This window comes from Arvicola amphibius, chromosome 7 (assembly GCF_903992535.2).
Source record: "Arvicola amphibius chromosome 7, mArvAmp1.2, whole genome shotgun sequence".
NCBI lineage: Eukaryota > Metazoa > Chordata > Mammalia > Rodentia > Cricetidae > Arvicola > Arvicola amphibius.
The window spans coordinates 60,714,224-60,733,016 of record NC_052053.1 but is presented as its reverse complement, the minus strand read 5'-3'; the positions used below and the strand labels follow the sequence as shown (position 1 = coordinate 60,733,016).

Sequence of the window (18,793 nt, the reverse complement as noted above, 5' to 3'; positions counted from 1 at the left end):
CGAAGCCCCTATCTTACCTGACCATAGAATATATTTCATATTTACTATTCATTGTGCAACAGAAAAATGGAAAGCAGAGAAAAGAAGCATGTTGGAATATTGCCTATCGTTGCATTAGTATACACAATAACATAATTTTTAGATAGTGTACAAACAATGGGCTGATATATAAATATTTTCATGTTCTCATATCATCACACCTTACTCACTGACTCCCCCACTACTCTCTCCTGTCCCTCCTCTCAAACAGACCTGCTTTCATGTCATATAAGCCTCAATGTTCCTGATGATTAAAGGGCTGCTCATCATCAGAAAGCCAATTCACATAGTTCAATAAATCAACAGAATAATAGAAAACATTTAAAAACTAACATCGAAACACAATGATGCTGCAGTTACTTTACCAAACACTTTATGAAAATGTAAAAAAAAAATGAAACTCTAAGACACAAGTGAAAGAAGTGCATGAAATAAATGGTGTGAGAAATGTGAAAATACTGGCACAGTGGACAGCCCTCCAGCAAGTGTGTCCTGAGCCGGCACATTCACTGCTAGCTGGGCATTCGCTGAAGAAAAGGAAGCAAGGAATTGCTGTGCTAGAGAAAGCTGTTATTATGAAGAGGGGAAAAATTCAACATGAGGTGTTAGAATATTTGATGAACATTAGGAAACAGAATTAAATACTCATTTTACATTACCTACCAAAGTTTTCTTTATATATAAAGTAAAATGATAAAATTAGAGTAAAATGTAAATGAATTATGATTAAATATAAAATGGATGGAGAAGTTTAAAAGAATGAAAGGAAATCACACTAAAAACTATAAACATTCTAATAATCCAATGTAAAGGGGCATTTAATTCATTTGGAGGCATGCTAAGTAGTTAAAGACACACTGTCAATCCTAAAGAACTCCTAAAAGTCAACTGCTAAGCCATTAGATTAACCTTATGGACCAAGAGGAAGTCACACAACACAATTATTGCTACCATGTGTGAAATTGGGGACATCTTTGCAGATAATACGACGAACAAACACATGCTAAAACACTTGTTAGTTCAGACAAGAGAAGAACTCCAGAAAAGATACAGATCATCAAAACTAACCCAAAGAGAAATAAAGTCTTAATCACTTCATATCTATTAAAGAAACTCATTACTGGAAAGATTCCCATGAAGAAAAATCTTGGTCCAGATGACTTCACTGATTAATTCTGTCAAATACTTTAGCAATAAATAATAGCAACACCACACAAAGTCTTAGAAAACAGATGGCTCAGCAACTAATGTCATGACGTCAGCATTACTCTGACACCCAAATCAGAGATTACAAAGCAAACACTAAAGACCAATGAATGTCCTCTGGAGTACAGATCTTTAAAAATCTCTAGAAAAATTTACAGCGAATAAAATTCAGCAAAACTTATAAAAAAATGCCTCTTTAGTAAATGAGGTTTATCCCAGGAACATTAGAAATTAACCCTCTGTCTGATGTGGAGTGGGTGAAGATCTTTTCCCATTCTGTAGGCTGCCGTTTTGTCTTGTTGACCATGTCCTTTGCTTTACAGAAGGTTCTGTGTTTCGGGAGGTGCCATTTATCAATTGTTTCTCTTAGTATCTGTGCTACTGGGGTTATATTTAGGATGTGGTCTCCTGTGCCAATGCGTTGAAGTGTACTTCCCACTCTCTCTTCTACGAGCATGTAGAACATATGTCAATGTGTGTGGAGGCCAAAGAATAACCACTGATGCCATTCCTCAGACATCCCTCACCTTTTTTTTTTAAACAAAGTCTCTCCCTGTCCCAGGACTAGCCTAGTAGGCTAGACTCGCTAGCTAATGAGCCCCAGTATCCATAACAAGAAACAAATACAATCCAAAGACACACTGATTTGGAACATGCAGAGGAATAATGACAGGAAACAAGTCTTCCTTTTCTGTAATTAAACCATGTGTGTACATACATTAAGGTTGTACAACTCATTTATCAGAATAGCCTTGGCAGGCAGCGTAGGTTATTGTTGTGTGGTGACATGTGGGCTTGAGGCGGGCATGTTATATGTTCAGAACCAAGACTGTAGTGGTGTCTGCAGTGCACACTGGATCCGGGTTTGAGTTTGGGCCTTGCACATCCAGAAACTTTTACTGTTGCTGATTTTTTTCATGACCTTACATTCAGTTACCTGAACCTTTAGAGAGCTGTGGCCCACAGTTTAAGAAACTGGGATTGACATGAACTTCAGAGAGAGTCATGTGGAATGGAGGGATTAGTTGCCCAGCAGCACAAGGGAACTCCTGAGAGTTTAGGAATTTCTTTTCAGTTTTGATATTTGTGCTGTTCACTGAAGTGGAGGCATGCTAGCGTACCCAGTTACACCTGATGGAAGTGATGGAGAAGATAGCATGATCAATCGGTTCTGTAGACGCCCCTGCAGGTCTTCCTACATAGGCAGCCCTTAGTGTGTATGTTGGCTGAGTATTTGGAGAAAGTAGGTCCACAATGTATTTTAATCATTGCCTGGTAATTTTATATCTAAGAATCTATTCTGGGGCTTGGGGAACTGTTGGCAGATATTTCTGTCCCACCTGTCGGCTTCCAAATAACCATACAGAGACTTATTAATTATGAAAGCTCAGCCTATAGGTTAGGCTTGTTACTAAGTTATTCTTACAACTTGAATTAAGTCATTTTTATCAATCTACTTTTTGTCTTGTGGCTTTATTCCCTTTACTCTGCAGTGCCCATGCTGCTTCCTCTCCACCTGGCTGGCGACTCTGTGCATCTCTACCTTGCTTCTTCCCAGTGTCCTCTGTGCCCTGAAAATCATTCCTAGATATTGGCTGTTCAGTTTTTTATGAAATCAGTCTGAGCGGCACATCTTCACAGATTATCCCACAACAGGGAACAGTTTACCACTGTGCTAGGGTTCTACTGCTGTGAAGAGACACCATGACCACAGCAGCTCTACCCAACGACAACACTGAACTGGAACTACGTTACAGTTCAGAGATTTAATTCATTATAATCATAGCAGGAAGCATGCTGGCGTGCAGGCAGATATGTGCTGGAGAGGTAGCTGAGAGTTTTACATCTTTATCCACAGGCAGCAGGAAATGAATTCCTCCAACAAGGCCATCCTGCCTGACAGTGCCATATTCCCTATGAGCCTATTGGGGCTATTTTCACTCAAGCCACTGCAGTCACTAAAGTGTTTGCCACACAACGTTGAGGACCTGAGCTCAGTCTCCGTCACCCAGGGAAAAGCTAGCTGTGGAAGTTCACACTTGCAATCCTAGTGTTTGGGAGGTGGAGACAGGAGGATGCCCGAGGCATGCTAGCTGAGAGACCCTGCCTTAAAAAGTTAGCTGGAGGATTTGAGGAACATACCCATTGTCAATCTCTGGGTCCATATGCATACACACAGACACCCAATGAATCTATTTTGGGATTATAACTAGAAACAAGAATAATTTTAATAAGGATAAATATTTATAGCTTGCTATTTCAATATCACAAAAACAAAATTAAGCCTGCCAAACCAGGCAAGATGATCAAGAAGATAAAGATGAGCTATAAGAGGAATGATTTTGAAGTTATGTAAAATGGTTTTTCCAAAAATTTTCAGTAGTATGATAAAATATGCATGTCAAAACATTACAAGAACAAAAGCAAATAAAATCATGCTTGATATATGTTAACTGTATAAAATATAAATTAAAGAAGAGACCAGAAAACTACAACAATCTATTAAGATTGTCCAGTTGGCAAAACTACTCTTTATACATTTCTGTATTTCAGATATTTTATAATTTCTGAAAATTCTGTTTATAATGAAATATCTTAGTGAAAAAAATAATATTAAATACTTGAAATTACTGCATAGCTCTTACTTACTGATTTGAGTGCCAATTTCAATACACACAGGTGAATTTATCACGGAGAAAATTATCTCCATGAAGGGATTGCAGGAGATAAGTTTTCCATAGGAAATTAAATTCTTTGGTATCAGAGCAAAGCGACCTTAGGTGGCAGAAGCGCGCCAGACTGAGCTGCGAGGCAAGCACTTGCCTGAACAGAGCTTTGAGATTTTCTGGTAATTCAGTTCGGCCAGCATAGCCTGGGTTCATAGTAATAAATATTCCAACCGACGGCTTCAGCGAGATGGTCTCTCCAAGAAATACAAATCTGCCATAAAAGGAATGTTGATGGAATTAAATGTGTTCACTGAACATGAATGCACACCGACAATGTGAGCCACTGCAAAATGCAAATGTGTTTGAAAGCTGTTTGTCCTGGGATATTTTCTTTAAGATTCATAAGCACACACATTTTGAATGTTTTGAAGCATTTATAAAAAATACCCTCCCTTTCTCTCCAGAACCACAATATGGGAAGTTTTTTTTTGTGGTGGGAAGGGTTGCAAAGCCCAAAATAGAAAAATGAAAGGTTGAATATTTAACATGTAATGAAATAAATTTACTTTCAGTTCCTTAAATGGAACACTACATAGAGAGTGTACGTGAGAGCAGGAGAAAGGGACACCCTGTACAGTTCATCTGTTTGCCTACCCACCTGCCCTCCCTCTTATTCAGTAAAACTCTACTAAATGTCTCTGTAAGGTAGGACAGCGTGGCGGTCAGGACAGTGGGCTGTGCTGGATTCAGAGCTCAGAGCCATTTATGCCACACATGAGGCCTGTCAATTATCCTTTCTTTTTTCCAATTTTCTCATTTAATAAATGAGAGAATAATCTCAGCTCCAGGTGAGGACTTGAAAGAATATGGATAAACATGGTTAACAACACACTGTGGGGACCCAGTGCACTCAACAGATATTAGCTATGACTGCTGCCATCATCATCCCAATGCTGAGGAGAAGCAATGGTTTTCCAGAAAAAAAATTAAGAGGACCCAGTAAGACTGCTGTTGACCAGGCCAATGGAATGGTAGCCAGCGAAGATGTGAATGCAATAGCTTTCAGACAGGACTGGGGACACAAAATCTAAGTGGTCTCAGCAAGATCTCATGGAGAAAGGGGAAGGCTGAAGCAGTCTCAGAGGAGGAGAGGCAGAGATGAGACACAGATGCCTAGTGTAATGGAGTAAATAAAAATGTTGCAGGTTCCTGAGTGGCTGCAGCAGGCAGCAGGCCATGAAACCATGCCACAGGTCCCTGAGCTGGGGTGGGGGGTCAGGCAGGGAGTCCTGAGAGCATCTACTCCCAGGCAGGGACAGTGCACGAGACCACGCAGGGAGACAGATGGATGGGCAAGCCACAAGACCACACTGCAGGTCTCCCGAGGCAGCTGGTCCTGGGCAGGGAGCAATGTGGAGGGTGAGAGACAGAGACATGGATAGGCACACCATGCAGAGTGATTTTTATTTAGTGGGTTATGGAGGGGAAAGGGAGAAGGGGAGAAAAGGAGAGGGGGGAGGGGAAAAGTAGGGAGAAGGTAGAGACAGAAGCTGACTCTTTAAGAGGGAAATGGAAAAGGGAGGGACTCAGGCTGGAAGCTGAAGATCAGCTTGCCTCAGCAGACTGTGAGGGAGTGGGCATGGCTTGACTCTTAAAAGGACAGGACAGATTATTACACCAAGGGCTTTTGGGGACTTGGCTACCAGGCAGCTAACAGTGGGTGATTTTTCAAATGGTCCAGGTTAAAATGAGAAATCAGGATTTTCCCAAATGGGCCTGCACAGAGGGGAGGTGACGGGAGGTGAGTGTGGCCTGTGTAGGTACCACTCTCCCAGCAGACAGAGCAGTGATGGCCTCCAGTTGAAGGGAGGAGCCTCCAGCAGGTGGATCCAGCTCTGTGGCCACCTGTGGGTCTATCACTTAGATCCTCCAAGGTAGAGGGAACTTAAGGGATCATGAAGGAGCCTTGCAGTCAGTTTGTGAACTAGCCTAAGGAAGAAAAGAGAGGACTCAGACCAGGCAGAGGCATCACCCAGTGAGCAGCCAGAGCCCAGGAATTTTTAAACCCTGGTGTGACTCCATTACATAAATATGCATGACAAAGGATAGCCTTGGATGGCCTCTGGTTCTGCAGATAAAAGCCAAATATGGCTGGGGATCAAAAAGAAAAGACTCCAACTTCTCTAACACAGCATTAGAGGTGGGATGGGTGAGGCAGCAGGCATCTGGATGTTAGAAGCTGAGAAAGGGGCTGAGGTAGGAATCCTTGATCAGTGAGCAGACTAGAAGTGTTTCTGTGTACAAGGGAGGTACCTGAACAAGATACCCTAGAAGAGAGAGATGACCAGGCTAGCCAAGCACAGCTGTTCCTGAAGGGAGACTACCGAGAGCAAGACTCGTGTGCCCTGTCAGGCTTATTTTCAAGGTTTAGTCATCAAACTCCAAATGCTGGCCGTGTTTTGCTTTTGGATTATGGTACCACAGGGAAAAAAGAGTTCACATTCCAGAAATACCTGGGAAGGTTTGTGCCCAATCCCTGGAAGACCATTAGGTATCATTTTTAGGGATGGAACCCCACCAAAGTGGATGGAGAGACCAGGACCAGGACTTGGGTGTAATAATGAAAGAAACTTAGGAGTCCTGAAGTGGGCTCGGGAGGGCCATATGCAGCAGCTTGCAGAAGTCTAAAATGTGAAAGGAGACAAAGTTTAGGTGCCTAGGAGAGAGCTTAGGGTGTGAGATAAAGTCACGGAGGAGAGAGTGGAGAGAGAGGAAAGGCCTGTCACCACTGACCACGTGATATCCAGCATCAAAACCCATTGCTAACACTGACATGGGGCCACTGCATCCCAGAACTTTGTCAAAATCCTTTCCATCAAATACCTCAGGGCTCTGGAAGTAGGTTCTGTATTTTAAGGCCGAAGGAAACCAGGAAATAAACAATGTGAGGGAAAGAACAGTGAGAGGGGAGGGGTCCCATTCCTTGGGTGAAGCAAATGCAAGACTTGGCAGAAGGAAAAGAAAGATAAATACTGAAGCCTCCTCAGTGACCTCCATACAAAATGATTAGTAAAAATGAATGGTGAGTTATTCAACATTAATATTCAAATTGTTTTATCTATTTTATGTGGCAGAGGAAAACAACACAATACTGAGAAGATTAATGTTATCTTCTGATTGTGTGTGGGGGGGATAAAAAGAACAAAGATAAAAAGGAAAGCCATGGGCTCTACCTCCTTTTCCCATCTCTGATGGCATCCTGGACCATCTTCACCTGCACTGCCACCACGGACAGGACCTCCACAGCAATGCGGTTGAACTCATCAAAGCAGCCCCACGCTCCTGTCTGCACCAGACCTTTATAGATGTTTCCTATGGACTACAAGGAAGTGGCATGGTCAGAGTGGAATGGAGGGTTTGGAGCACTTACAGGTGAGACAGCCGTGATCTGGAATCCAAAGTACAGCAGAATCCAGAGCATCTGGGTACCACCATGACATCACATGTCGAAACATTTCCATGCTGTGAAATTTCGCTTCATGCACAGGATTATTGAAACAATTGAGTAAAATTGCCTTAAGTCTGCAGTACATGTGTACGTAATACAAATAAATCACATATTTAGATTTGGACTACAGATCTACACTACGATGAGGGTGAAAATACAGCAAAACCTGAAAATTTCAGAAATGAGGAGACCTCGCAGCTCCAAACATTTCAGAAAAGGTATATGGCTCTTCCCAAATAGGATTAATGTGTTCTAACAAGAACACATTTTATGTTTTAATAACTCACCCTATAGTCCATTTGCTCCGAACAGTTGAATACATAAACCATCATGCCCAGGGCACGGCCAAGGTCTTTGGTGGTTTCCGTTTTGCCTGTTCCAGCTGGGCCAGCCGGTGCTCCGCTCATGGTCAGATGGAGGGACTGTGTTAAAGTGATGTGACACCTTCACAAAACCAAACACAAATACGAAGCTTGAGCCTGTGCTTTCAAGACACACTGGGAGGAAATGTTTTTCTCTTAAAAAGTAGTTAGGGGCTGCAGAGATGCCTCAGAGGTTAAGAGCACTGTCTGTTCTTTCAGAGGTCTTGAGTTCAATTCCCAGGAATCACATGGTTGGCTCACAACTATCTATACTATAATCTGGTGCCCTCTTCTGGTGTGCAGGCATACATGCAGACAGAACACTGTGTACATAACAAATAAATCTTTCTTTAAAAAGTGCTTAAGAAGTCAAAGCCTAGAACACAATGGAAGCAAACCCACCAGTGAACTTCTGGTTTGTTCACAGCAACCATGAGGCAGCATTCTAGGCTGCTCGCTTCAAACAACTAGAATGTTCACTTTCTGGTCCCAAGAGCTGTGCATTCGAATGCAAACACCTTTCTCTTGGATGTAATTGTATCTTTGACACTTCTAGGAGAAGATACTATTAATATGGCAGACAATGCCTCAAACTAATTATTGTCGCGGTAGGGAGGTCTGGGATGATGATGATGAGTTAAATAGGATCACATTAAATTGCAGTGTAACAAATATACTAAGAGCTGAGATACACAAGTATGCAGAATATATATACCTACTTCAGTGCAGAAGATGGGTGTGATTACACAGCACTATACCAATGGAGCACCATAGTCAATATATTTTAGAATTTTATCTGGAATGTGTTGCACATACGTTTAGATCATGATGCTTATTTGGGTAGGGAGGGACCAGAGGTACTGAGACTAAAGTCTTACCCAAAGAACAGAACTTAATATTTGCAAAAGTCCTAACAAATGACAAGGGCCTCAGATTGCTGATGAGCTTCACTTGAGTCTCTGTGTTGTTTTTGTGTTAGTGCAGACAGTGATGGTGATAGAGAGATGCATGCTGGGAGATCAGGGACTAAAATCTAGTTTGTGGATTATCAGATATCGATCTTAAGTCCTCTGACCTCAGCATCCTTGATGCCTCTTATTCACAAAGTGTGCGTTGCTGCAGGGCTTCATGAAGACAGTCAAAGGGAAAAGTCCCCAAGAGTTCAAAGCACTATGCCAATAGAAACAAGCAGAAAATGGCCCACGTCCCTCTTGTAGGTTGAAGAGCATCTCACACTGAAGGTCCCAAGCCCTCTTTATGCACTTGTGTCTGTAATTTCAGGTTTGGGTCAAACATGGCCACCTACATCTATACTTCCTCTGCCTGCCAACAGGAGGAGCCAAATTTCCAAGCTCCAACCAATGTGGTAGGTCCAGAAATGGCGTTTCTAGGACCCCTGCTGGAGGAGATTTGCTTTGGGCTTTCTTTCCACTGAGTGAAGCAACCATGGAAGCCATGCTCAGCTTGTTACCCACATCATGTGAACACTCAGAAGTTTCGGGTTTCTCCTGACAGCTTGGCCAGCATGCTCATCACCACAACCACGGCAGCGCCAGTCTGTCAGTGGCAAGCTGGTCAAGCTGGCTCTGACTCTGAGGGCATGTGGGAGGAGACATCCCGCCCCACCTAGTTCCCAAAGGGACGGTCACATCAAATGTCAAATGAGACCAAATGGGTGCATTCAGAGAATATCGTCATTCTTGCAATAGTTCATAACTCAGACAAAGAATAAAAGGAAACTGAAACACAACTAGCCTCTCCCTCAACGTTACCTGCACTACTGCAAGAACATGTACTTTCAGACTTCCAAATGAACTACATAGAGAGTTTTAATTCAAAATTTACTAAGCAACCAGTTTTTACATATCAGAATAATTTACAATTTGCCCTCTTTTCTCCTGTACCTTCACCTCCCTTTTCTCTTTCTAGTGGCTGGCCTACAGTAGCAGTGACTACTTCATGACGAATACTGTACATCAGTCAGTGAGGGAAGGCACTGAACAGTTTTAGGTAGAGAGAAGTTAAGGAAAATGATTTAGACAGTTCTATAAGCCGTGTGTGTGTGTGTGTGTGTGTGTGTGTGTGTAAATGATGAATTCATAACACTAATATGTACATGAACAACCCCAAAGCTAGAGAGAAATCCCACCAGCCTCTGCAGGGCACTACAGTCACATAGCCATCTTCTAATTTGTCTCTACTTCGGTGGTAGGAAGTAGTTGGGAACACTGAAGAAGGATTATTCCTCCTAAATGCCAACGATTAAGTGTGTTTTTTCATGCCACATAACTTAATGGGAATTGGAACCTTAATAAAAGAATTCACATCCATAAAACATCTTTACCTCTACATCATTCCATTTATCTTTTTGTGTGTTATCAGATGGCAATTGCATTTTTGGCAGCAATCTGTGGGTCCTCTGGTTTTCTTGACCCACTGTACTGTCTTCTGTCCTTGAACAAAGACCAGCTTCTGCTACCTCGGGACTTCTGTAAGCTTTGTCTCTGACTTTCTACCCTAAAATCTATGCAGCTGATTCTGTGTCTACAATTGGGTCTCGGCTCTAACACAGTCTATATAGATATTGATCCCAAGTCTTAAATCCTCTGAAACCTGTCTTTGAAGAATTTGAGAGACTGAATTTTCAGATTGGAGAGTCTACACAAATATTTCAAAATCCCAAAATATCCCAAATCGGAAATATTTCTGAACCTAAGCATTTCAGACAAGGAAAGCGTAACCAGCAGGAGACTATTCCCTGCAGACCCTTTCCGTTGTCAGTCTGCTGCTCCGACTGCAGCCTAAAATAACTGCTGTCATTTCTCTTCATCTTCACCTCCCCACACATCACATTTACCCGGAACCCGATGAGTGCCACAGCAGATACAGCATGGACAGCACTAAGCCCAGCACTTCATAAATGCCTGGCAACTCATCTGACCAACCTGAAGGCTCTCCCTCTGCTTGTATGAAGAAAAATAAAGTTATAATAAGCTATCCTCACCATGACTGCCCTTCCACAAAAGGATGATGGCAGAGGTAAGTAGGCAGAATGGTCTTAGGAGCAACCAGGCTTCCTTACACCACATTAATCCATGAATGCTTTCTCCACTTGGTACTGTTTGGCTTCTGTGGTTCTGTTTCTCTAACTCAATTTTCTTCATTTTCCCTCTGGAATGAACACTTGGTGTCTATTTCCATGCTGTTTTTATCGATAGCTTCCCAATTTGCTCATCAGTTCCTCTCAGCCCCCTTCCCGATCTCACATACCTCTCTCCACACAAAAGGACAGCGGGGCTTGGTTTCCCATCCGTGGGAAGTTGGATTTGTTACCTGTCGGTGAGAGGCGTGATCACCAGTCGAGGACTGTTTCCCAAGTATTCGTAGAAGTACTGGAAGTGCGCATCGCAAATATTAACGGAGCAGTGCTTCTGGGCCTCCTCCCACTGGTGCCGGAGTTGAGACAGCCAGGCAAAAGCATGGGGGCTGGCAACCTATAACCATGCACAGTCTTAACAGGCCGGACCCCAGTGGTTCTGATCTTACCCCTCCTGCTGCCTCGAATCCCTAAATCCTCCAGAAGGAGCTCTCTTGCATGCTGTTGCATCTCCCAGCTGCATTACTAACTGGGGATATGTGTGCAATGAAAATCTTCACAGTACCAATGTTTTTACCTTTTATGAGTCACCCAGGGGCTAGTAAGTTTTGTATCTTTATGCACATATTGCTGAAATCCAAAGAAAAATTCATTTTCTGTATTAAAATTACATATAATCCATAATTTCTGCACAATGAGGTATAAACTATGCTTTCACCAATGTCCATAGTACAGAAGTTTTTACTTTTTTTTAAAAATCAGATTATATGACGATTTTATAGGCTACTCTTTTTCATCTTACTCAGTTGTATCTATTTGATTTCTAGTTTGAAAAAAAAAACTGTCTCTTGCAAGGTGTGGGGGACTTGAAGGTTCCCTGGAAGTCACTTCTAGTCACCAAAATTCTTGCCTCTTAGCTTTCCAAAGACTAGGCAGGAATCAACACTGCATAGACATATATTGTAGGGGATGAAGAAGACCAAGTGTCCTTTAGACAAAAACAAGGAATATACTTTCTGCTTTGATGGTTTAGTGGCAAGCATAGTTGCTTTCTAAAGTAAATATATCCTTATAATAATTTATGCTACTGCAAATAAAACATATGGATATATACAAAAGGGCAAGGTCATGTTAAAAGAGTGAGTTCAACAACTCATTACCAAAACAAGAACACACAGTAAGCGGTACTTTGCGAGGACTGATCTGAGATCAATAAAGCTATTCTTTCTTACTACTCACCAACTAGATCAAGGACTGCTTATGCTCATGACTTACGTGAAACAGCACTTGTGTTTATGTGTGTGCATGTTCATCTGTGTATGTACATGTGTGGGCCTGTGTGGACAGAAGTCAGTATCAGGTGTTTTCCTCAATAGCTCTCTACGTTGTATTTGAGACAGAACTCCCAGTGAAGCCAGTTCTCAATGCGTTGGCTAGACAGCACCCAGGATGCTCTGGTCTTTGCTTTCCTGGTGCTGGGATTACAAGTGCAGCTACGATCTTGCAGGTCTTGGGATCTGAACTAGGATCCTCTCACTTGCACACTAACTGAGCCGTGTCTTCAGTCCTGAAAAGGCACTTTCTTATATTTCATGGAGAAAATTAAAATACTCCTGATTTCAATAGAGAAATAAGTAGAAAAATAACATACTATGTTTTTTGATACAAGCATACAAACTAGGATGGGATTTTTTTTTTAAAAAATAAGATAAACAGGTTTAATTGCATGCTTTACAATTTTAAATTTTGCCTCAATTTAACTAGGAATTTTTCTTTATTTTTTCTTAAAAATTCACTCTGTGGTGGTTAAGATACCTCTTTTCTGTTTCTTCTGTTTAGTGTTTGTTTCTTTCTTTTTACTTAAAAAATTGCTTTCACACAGTGTATTTTGATCATGGTCCTTTCCCTCTGGGGTAGTTTGGAAGAGACTGCCTGACCCCTGACGGCATACCTCATGTATTAGAAAAGTTTGGTTCCTAATTGGTGGGACTTCTTGAAAGAGGGTTTGGAGGCACAGCCTCGTCGGGGGGGGGGGGGGTGGATATGACACTGGGGTGGTCTTTGAGCTCTGAGCTTTTCACAGCCTATGCCTGGATGGCCAGTCTGAGTCTCTCTGTCTCTCTTCAGCCTGTGGCTCAGGATGGCATCTCATGCCTGCTTCCCACCTCTGAAGCTGTGAGCAAGCTCCTAATTAACTGCTTTCTCTTGAGTTGTCTCAGTCATGGTGTCCCTTGATAACAACAGAAAACTAAGACATTCTCCCCCAAGTCCTTCCAATAGCTCCCCCAAGCTCCCTACCCAGTCAACTTTATGTTCTTTGCCAACACAAAACCAACTCCATGGTTTTTCAGTGGACTTTTTGCTTTGTTTTGTGTTATCAGTCTTTCTTATTCATTTTGATTTTCATTTGTGTGTTTATGTGAGTTTTATTTTTATTTTTTTGTTTAATGACATTTCAGTACCACCCGCCCACACCCTGGAAGGCTGTGGAGGTATTGGATGAAGGGTCCTACCAGCAAAGCTGTCTGAATCAGACGAGCAAGTTTCTAACATTAGAAAGTGAAAGTACGATTGAGGGGAATAAAGAATGGAGAAAATTCCTTTTATATCAAATATTGACACCATCTGAGATGTACAGAGATTTTTTAAAAGAGATAGGTGGCAAAATCATCAAAATAGTTAAGATTCAAAAATAGCCTCTTAACAAGGAAAACATTATTTAGCCATAAACAACAGGGAATGGCCAAAGCAATCTAGAATCATGACCGACACTGAGGTTTTTCAGGGTGAAATGGATCAACACTACACAGAGATAAGTTTTTTTTTTCCAGCCCATTTACTCTTTATTAAAAATTGCCATCTCCTCCCCTCCTCCTCCCCCCTCCCTCCCCTCCCCTCCACCCACACCCCCACTCCCTTCCTCCTGAGGCCAAACAGCCATCAGGGTTCTCTACACCATGCTGAGTCCAAGGTCCTCCCAACTCCCCCCAGGTCCAGGAAGGTGAGCAACCGAACTGACAAGGCTCACACAGAGCCCATCCATGCCTTCGCCTGGCATTGGATGGAGAGAATGACAGAGCCCCACGTGGGAGCACCGGACTGAGCTCCCAAGGTCCCGATGAGGAGCAAAAGGAGGGAGATCATGAGCAAGGAAGTCAGAGATAAGTTTTGAAAACAAGTGTGTGTTGTGTGTTGTGTGTTGTGTGTATATGTATGTAGTATATGTATGAGTGTATATGTGAGCTTTTGTGTATGTATTTGTGTGCATATATATTTCTATGTGTACATGTGTTTAGTGTTTGTGTGTAGTGTATGTATATGTGTATTGTGTGCAATATTTAGTATATGTATGTGTGTATGTATGTGTATAAGTATATGGGTGAGCATTTGTGTGTATGTATGTATAATGCATGTGTAGTGTGTGTGTGTGTGTAGGCATATTCATGTCACAGCACAGGTATAGAAGCCAGAGGGCAATCTTGACCAGTGGTCCTTCCCTTCCACATTATTTGAGATTCTCATGACCACTGTGTCCAGGACAGCTGGCATGAGAATTTCCAGGGATTCTCTTCTCTTTACCTCCCCCACCATAGGAGCACTGGATTACAGCCATGTGCTACTATTCCCTGCTTTATATGGAGTTTGGGGTTCTGAACACAGGGCCTTAAAGACTGAGCCTGCTCCCAGCCCTACCCCCTGAGATAGTTGAAACGGCATGCAGTGTTATTGCTTTTGACTGTGTCCATCTTGGGAGTAGGAGCCAGAAGACATGGCTGTGAATGGCTGTGAAGGTGAAGGCTCTCCCCACGGCCCTTCTGTTTGCACTGTTAGGTGACTTAGCGAACCACTGGGCATCACCAGGGAACTCAGATCTATGGCACCCAAATAACTCCACTGCGACCCTGACAATAAATGCCACCTTCAGGAAACAGCAGTAAGTCACCTTCCAGCAGCGCACTTGCCTTCTGAGAAATCAGTTTTGCCACCACATCCCTGGCGTGGACATCAATGGTGCAGATGGTCATGATCTTCTGCCGGTCTCCAGGTGAAAGCTCTCCCATAAGAAGTGTGATCAGTGTGTTCAGCTGTGAAATCTAGAAGGGTTTGTTTGTTTTTTTAAATATAAAGGAAGCAAAGGTTACACATACAGAGACAATATTTGTAAAGAATGTTTTAATTTATAGAACTATCACAAATTTGCTATCTCAGCTTATTTTCAAAGAACTGTTGAGAGAGACAAAGTATAACCCTTCATTCAAGGGAAAGAGCCAGAACACAGAGGAGACAAAGTCAATAATCCTACCTCTAAGGGCTGAAGCAGGCTTTTCTGTCTACATTGCATAATATGCCCTAATAATGATCCAGCCCGAAAGTTTCATTCAGAATAATAAAATCTAAGGTAAAATAAACTCGTTATAGGCATAAGAACTAGATAGCAGTTACTTAGAAAAATTTGCCTACCAATTTATATTAAGTTTTGGATATCTACAGTATGATAATGAGAGAATGCTCATAGCCAAGTACTGCACTTCGTCTCGCTCTTTTGATTTATGTGATCAGTCTGCTTTAGGCACATTGGCCTTTTGGATATATATTTTCAAAGCCCTGGCCTTTTCCTCTTGAATGGCAAGTAAGGAATGAAATAACAAGAATGACAATGCACTGAGCCATGTGGAACAGAAAGTACGTCACTCCAGTCAGCAAGAGGCTTATTCTGCTAAGAAATTATTTTGGTGCACACACAAGGACCGAGCAGATGCCATGACAGGCTGCTCAGTCTTCTCTCAGAGATCAGGCCTCAATGTCAGTCTCCTGAAATAGAACACACAGTTTCTTAAGAAAAGCCATGAATAAAGAACAGTCAATCACTGGCACCCTCAACAGCCAGGCCAACCCAGAGCCAGCAGCTCAAGGACAGTGTGCCCCCAAATGGAAAACTGTAGCCCTGACTAACCCTTCACTAGCCCTAGCCAATTAAAACGTACTAATATGATTTCCACTTGCTTAAGTCAATCATATCTGAAATGATCTAACTTCCTTAGACACTCCCCTCTGTAAGGCTTGAAAGAAGCCCCAACCTCCCTTTTGAGGGAGTAGACATCTTGCCCTTGTGTAGGATGGTTGGCCCCAGTGTGCTGGAATAATAATAAAAAGACTCTTTGCTTTTGCATCAGCTCTGCTCGCTTGGTGGTCTTTGGGGGTCCTGACTCTGGGCAGAACATCCCTCAGACATGGTGAGTGACTGTTAAACCTACTTTCCTATGGTACAGTGGAGAAGTCTATGAAATGACTAAAGCCCCAAGTGGCCCTGAGATTGCTACACAGCTGGACCCTAGGGAAAGTCACATTCTGTAGGAATAAGGGAGAAGAAAGGCAGGACAATGGTGCCTTTGTCTACATGGCTTACACAAATGAAAAGACGAGTTTCTGAGCATTGACAAAGAACACTGCCCTGTCATCAGCTCACCAAGTCCTACAAGCAGTTCCCCACCCCTGCCCCATTCTCTTGTCACACTCCGAAGAAAGCAGGCTTGATGATCAGACCACAAGGGCAGTGAACCAGACAATAGGAGTGTGCTTACCTATGACATCTATCAATATCCTACCTTACCAACTAGGAGCTTGTGTCACAAGTCTGGCCTGCATTACCAGTTCTGGAGCAGGGATTCAAATCTTACAGTATGATATCAGAGAGTGACCTCATACTCCCTGATTCAGTCTGGCTACCTCTGATAAGTCTGAGGAACTGTGGCCATGCAGGAAGTGTTCTGAGGACAACTGAAGCCAAACACAAAGTCTGGTTTACTCAGAGAAATAAAAAAAATGTGTTGGGCATTATAGCACAGGCCCATAAACCCAGAGAATCAGGGGGTGTGGAAAATTCAGTGTGATTGGTTTAATAAAGAAGTTGATTGGCCAAAAACTGAATAGGTAGAGGTTAGGCAGGAATTGTAGACAAAAAGAGCAAAAGGAAAAGGAGGAGGAGGGGGGGAAGAGTCTTAGAATCATGAGGAGACCCAGAGGGAAGGAGATGAACTGCCATACTTAGAAAAGGTATTAAGTCACTTAGCAGAGTATAGATAAGTAATATTGGTTAATTTAAAATGTAAGAGTTAGCTAGTAACAAGCCTGAGCTATTGGCTGAACATATATAATTAATAATAAGTCTCGGTGTGGTTATCTGGGAACTGGCTGGCAAGTTTCAGAAAAGTTTGCCTACAAGGAGGCTGATATAAGAGCATTATTAGTTCATGGGAAGCCTGGGCTACAGAGTTAGCTCACTCTAACCTGAGTAAACACCTTAAACTAGAAAGAGGCCTGGGGATACAGGGCAGTGGTAGAGTACTTACCTAACATGTACACTATGTTCATTTCCCAATATTACAAAGTAAAAATAACATATGTAAATTAGGTACCAGAATCTGTATCAGCTCTGGTTGGCATGTACCTCCATATGCTGGGCTGGCTCGCCAGCCTACATAACTACCCATGAGTCTATTGCCTCACTCCGAGATTGAGGGAAGACTGACAAACACAAATTACATATTGTGTGCACCGCAGTAGTTTGACATGTAGGCTGTGCCATGATTACCACAGCTGATGAACTGTTCTTCTCTTAGTGGTTTGCAAGATGCCTTGAGATCAACTCTCTCACAGATACTAAGGGAACCGTCCATGGGATGCAGAAGCACCAACTATACTTGCCCGTGTTGTTTACGAGGTTGAAGACGTATCCATTCGTACTATAGGAGATTTTACACTCTGATCAATAGTGCTGCGTTTTCTTTACTCACTGCCCATGTGATTGATGTTTTAAGGGTACTTCATATCCATAAGATCATATTCATGAGGTCATACCCATGAGGTCATATCTGTGAGGTCACATATATTTATTTTCTGAGTTTACTTCATTTCACTGAACATAATATATTTCAGATTCATCTTTGCTGTTTTAAGTGGCATGATTTTTTCCCTAAGGCTGAATAGTGTTTTTCTGCATATGTGTGTATGTACACACACACACACACACACATATAAAAGGCAGATGTCATTGCATACCTGTGTAGCACAAATAAAAAAACCCAGAGACAGAAATTGGGGTTCAATATGAAGATCAGAAAAGCAAAGCAGCCAGCCACTGGCTCTTACCTCTACCGCAAACCAAAATGACGATCCTGCCTCCAGGAATCCTCAGAATGAGACTGTGGGTGAGAGCTGTCTCCTCCCGTCTTATAGTCCTCTCTAGTGCTGGGATTAAAGCGTGCACCACAACCGCCCGGCATCTATGGCAAACTAGTGTGGCTGCTGGGATTAAAGGTGTGTGCCACCACTGTCTGGTTTTATGGCTGACTAGTGTGGCTGCTTTGCACTGACCTTCAGGCAAACTTTATTTATTAAAACACAAATAATAGGGTTGGAGAGATGTCTCAGAGGTTAAGAGCATTGCCTGCTCTTCCAAAGGTCCTGAGTTCAATTCCCAGCAACCACATGGTGGCTCACAACCATCTGTAATGGGGTCTGGTGCCCTCTTCTGGCCTGCAGGCATACATACAGACAGAATATTGTATACATAATAAATAAATAAATATAAAAAATAAAATAAAACACAAATAATATACAACTGTGTGATCTCAGTAGATGGGAGGCCACGGCAGAAAGGCCAGCTCAAGGTCATCCTTATAAACACACTGAGTTCAAGGCGAATCTGGGCTAGATAAAACCCATCTTCAGAATAAAGCAAACAAACAAACAAACAAAAAAAAACCAAAGCAGGCTTTCCCACTTAACACTAATTTCAATGGAGAATAGATTAAAGCTTTCTACATGAACTTTGAGAAACAGACATACAAGAGCAGGTCCCTGATACTCTTGACAATGAGTTTAGGGATTTGAAACCGAAACCACAAGCAAC

General features: G+C 42.3%; 1 protein-coding gene across 1 annotated transcript in view; it reads right to left on the bottom strand.

Moving 5' to 3' along the window:
- The window catches only part of Dnah11 (dynein axonemal heavy chain 11), a 317,751-nt gene that overhangs the window by 187,340 nt on the left and 111,618 nt on the right, over nt 1-18,793 (bottom strand). The window contains exons 31-35 of the mRNA XM_038336393.1: nt 14,844-14,975; nt 11,118-11,278; nt 7,710-7,866; nt 7,148-7,293; nt 4,069-4,185 (exon numbers count right to left, since the gene is read on the bottom strand). Of these exons, the coding sequence (XP_038192321.1) occupies nt 4,069-4,185; nt 7,148-7,293; nt 7,710-7,866; nt 11,118-11,278; nt 14,844-14,975 (713 nt within the window). The remainder of the gene's footprint in view (nt 1-4,068; nt 4,186-7,147; nt 7,294-7,709; nt 7,867-11,117; nt 11,279-14,843; nt 14,976-18,793) is intronic.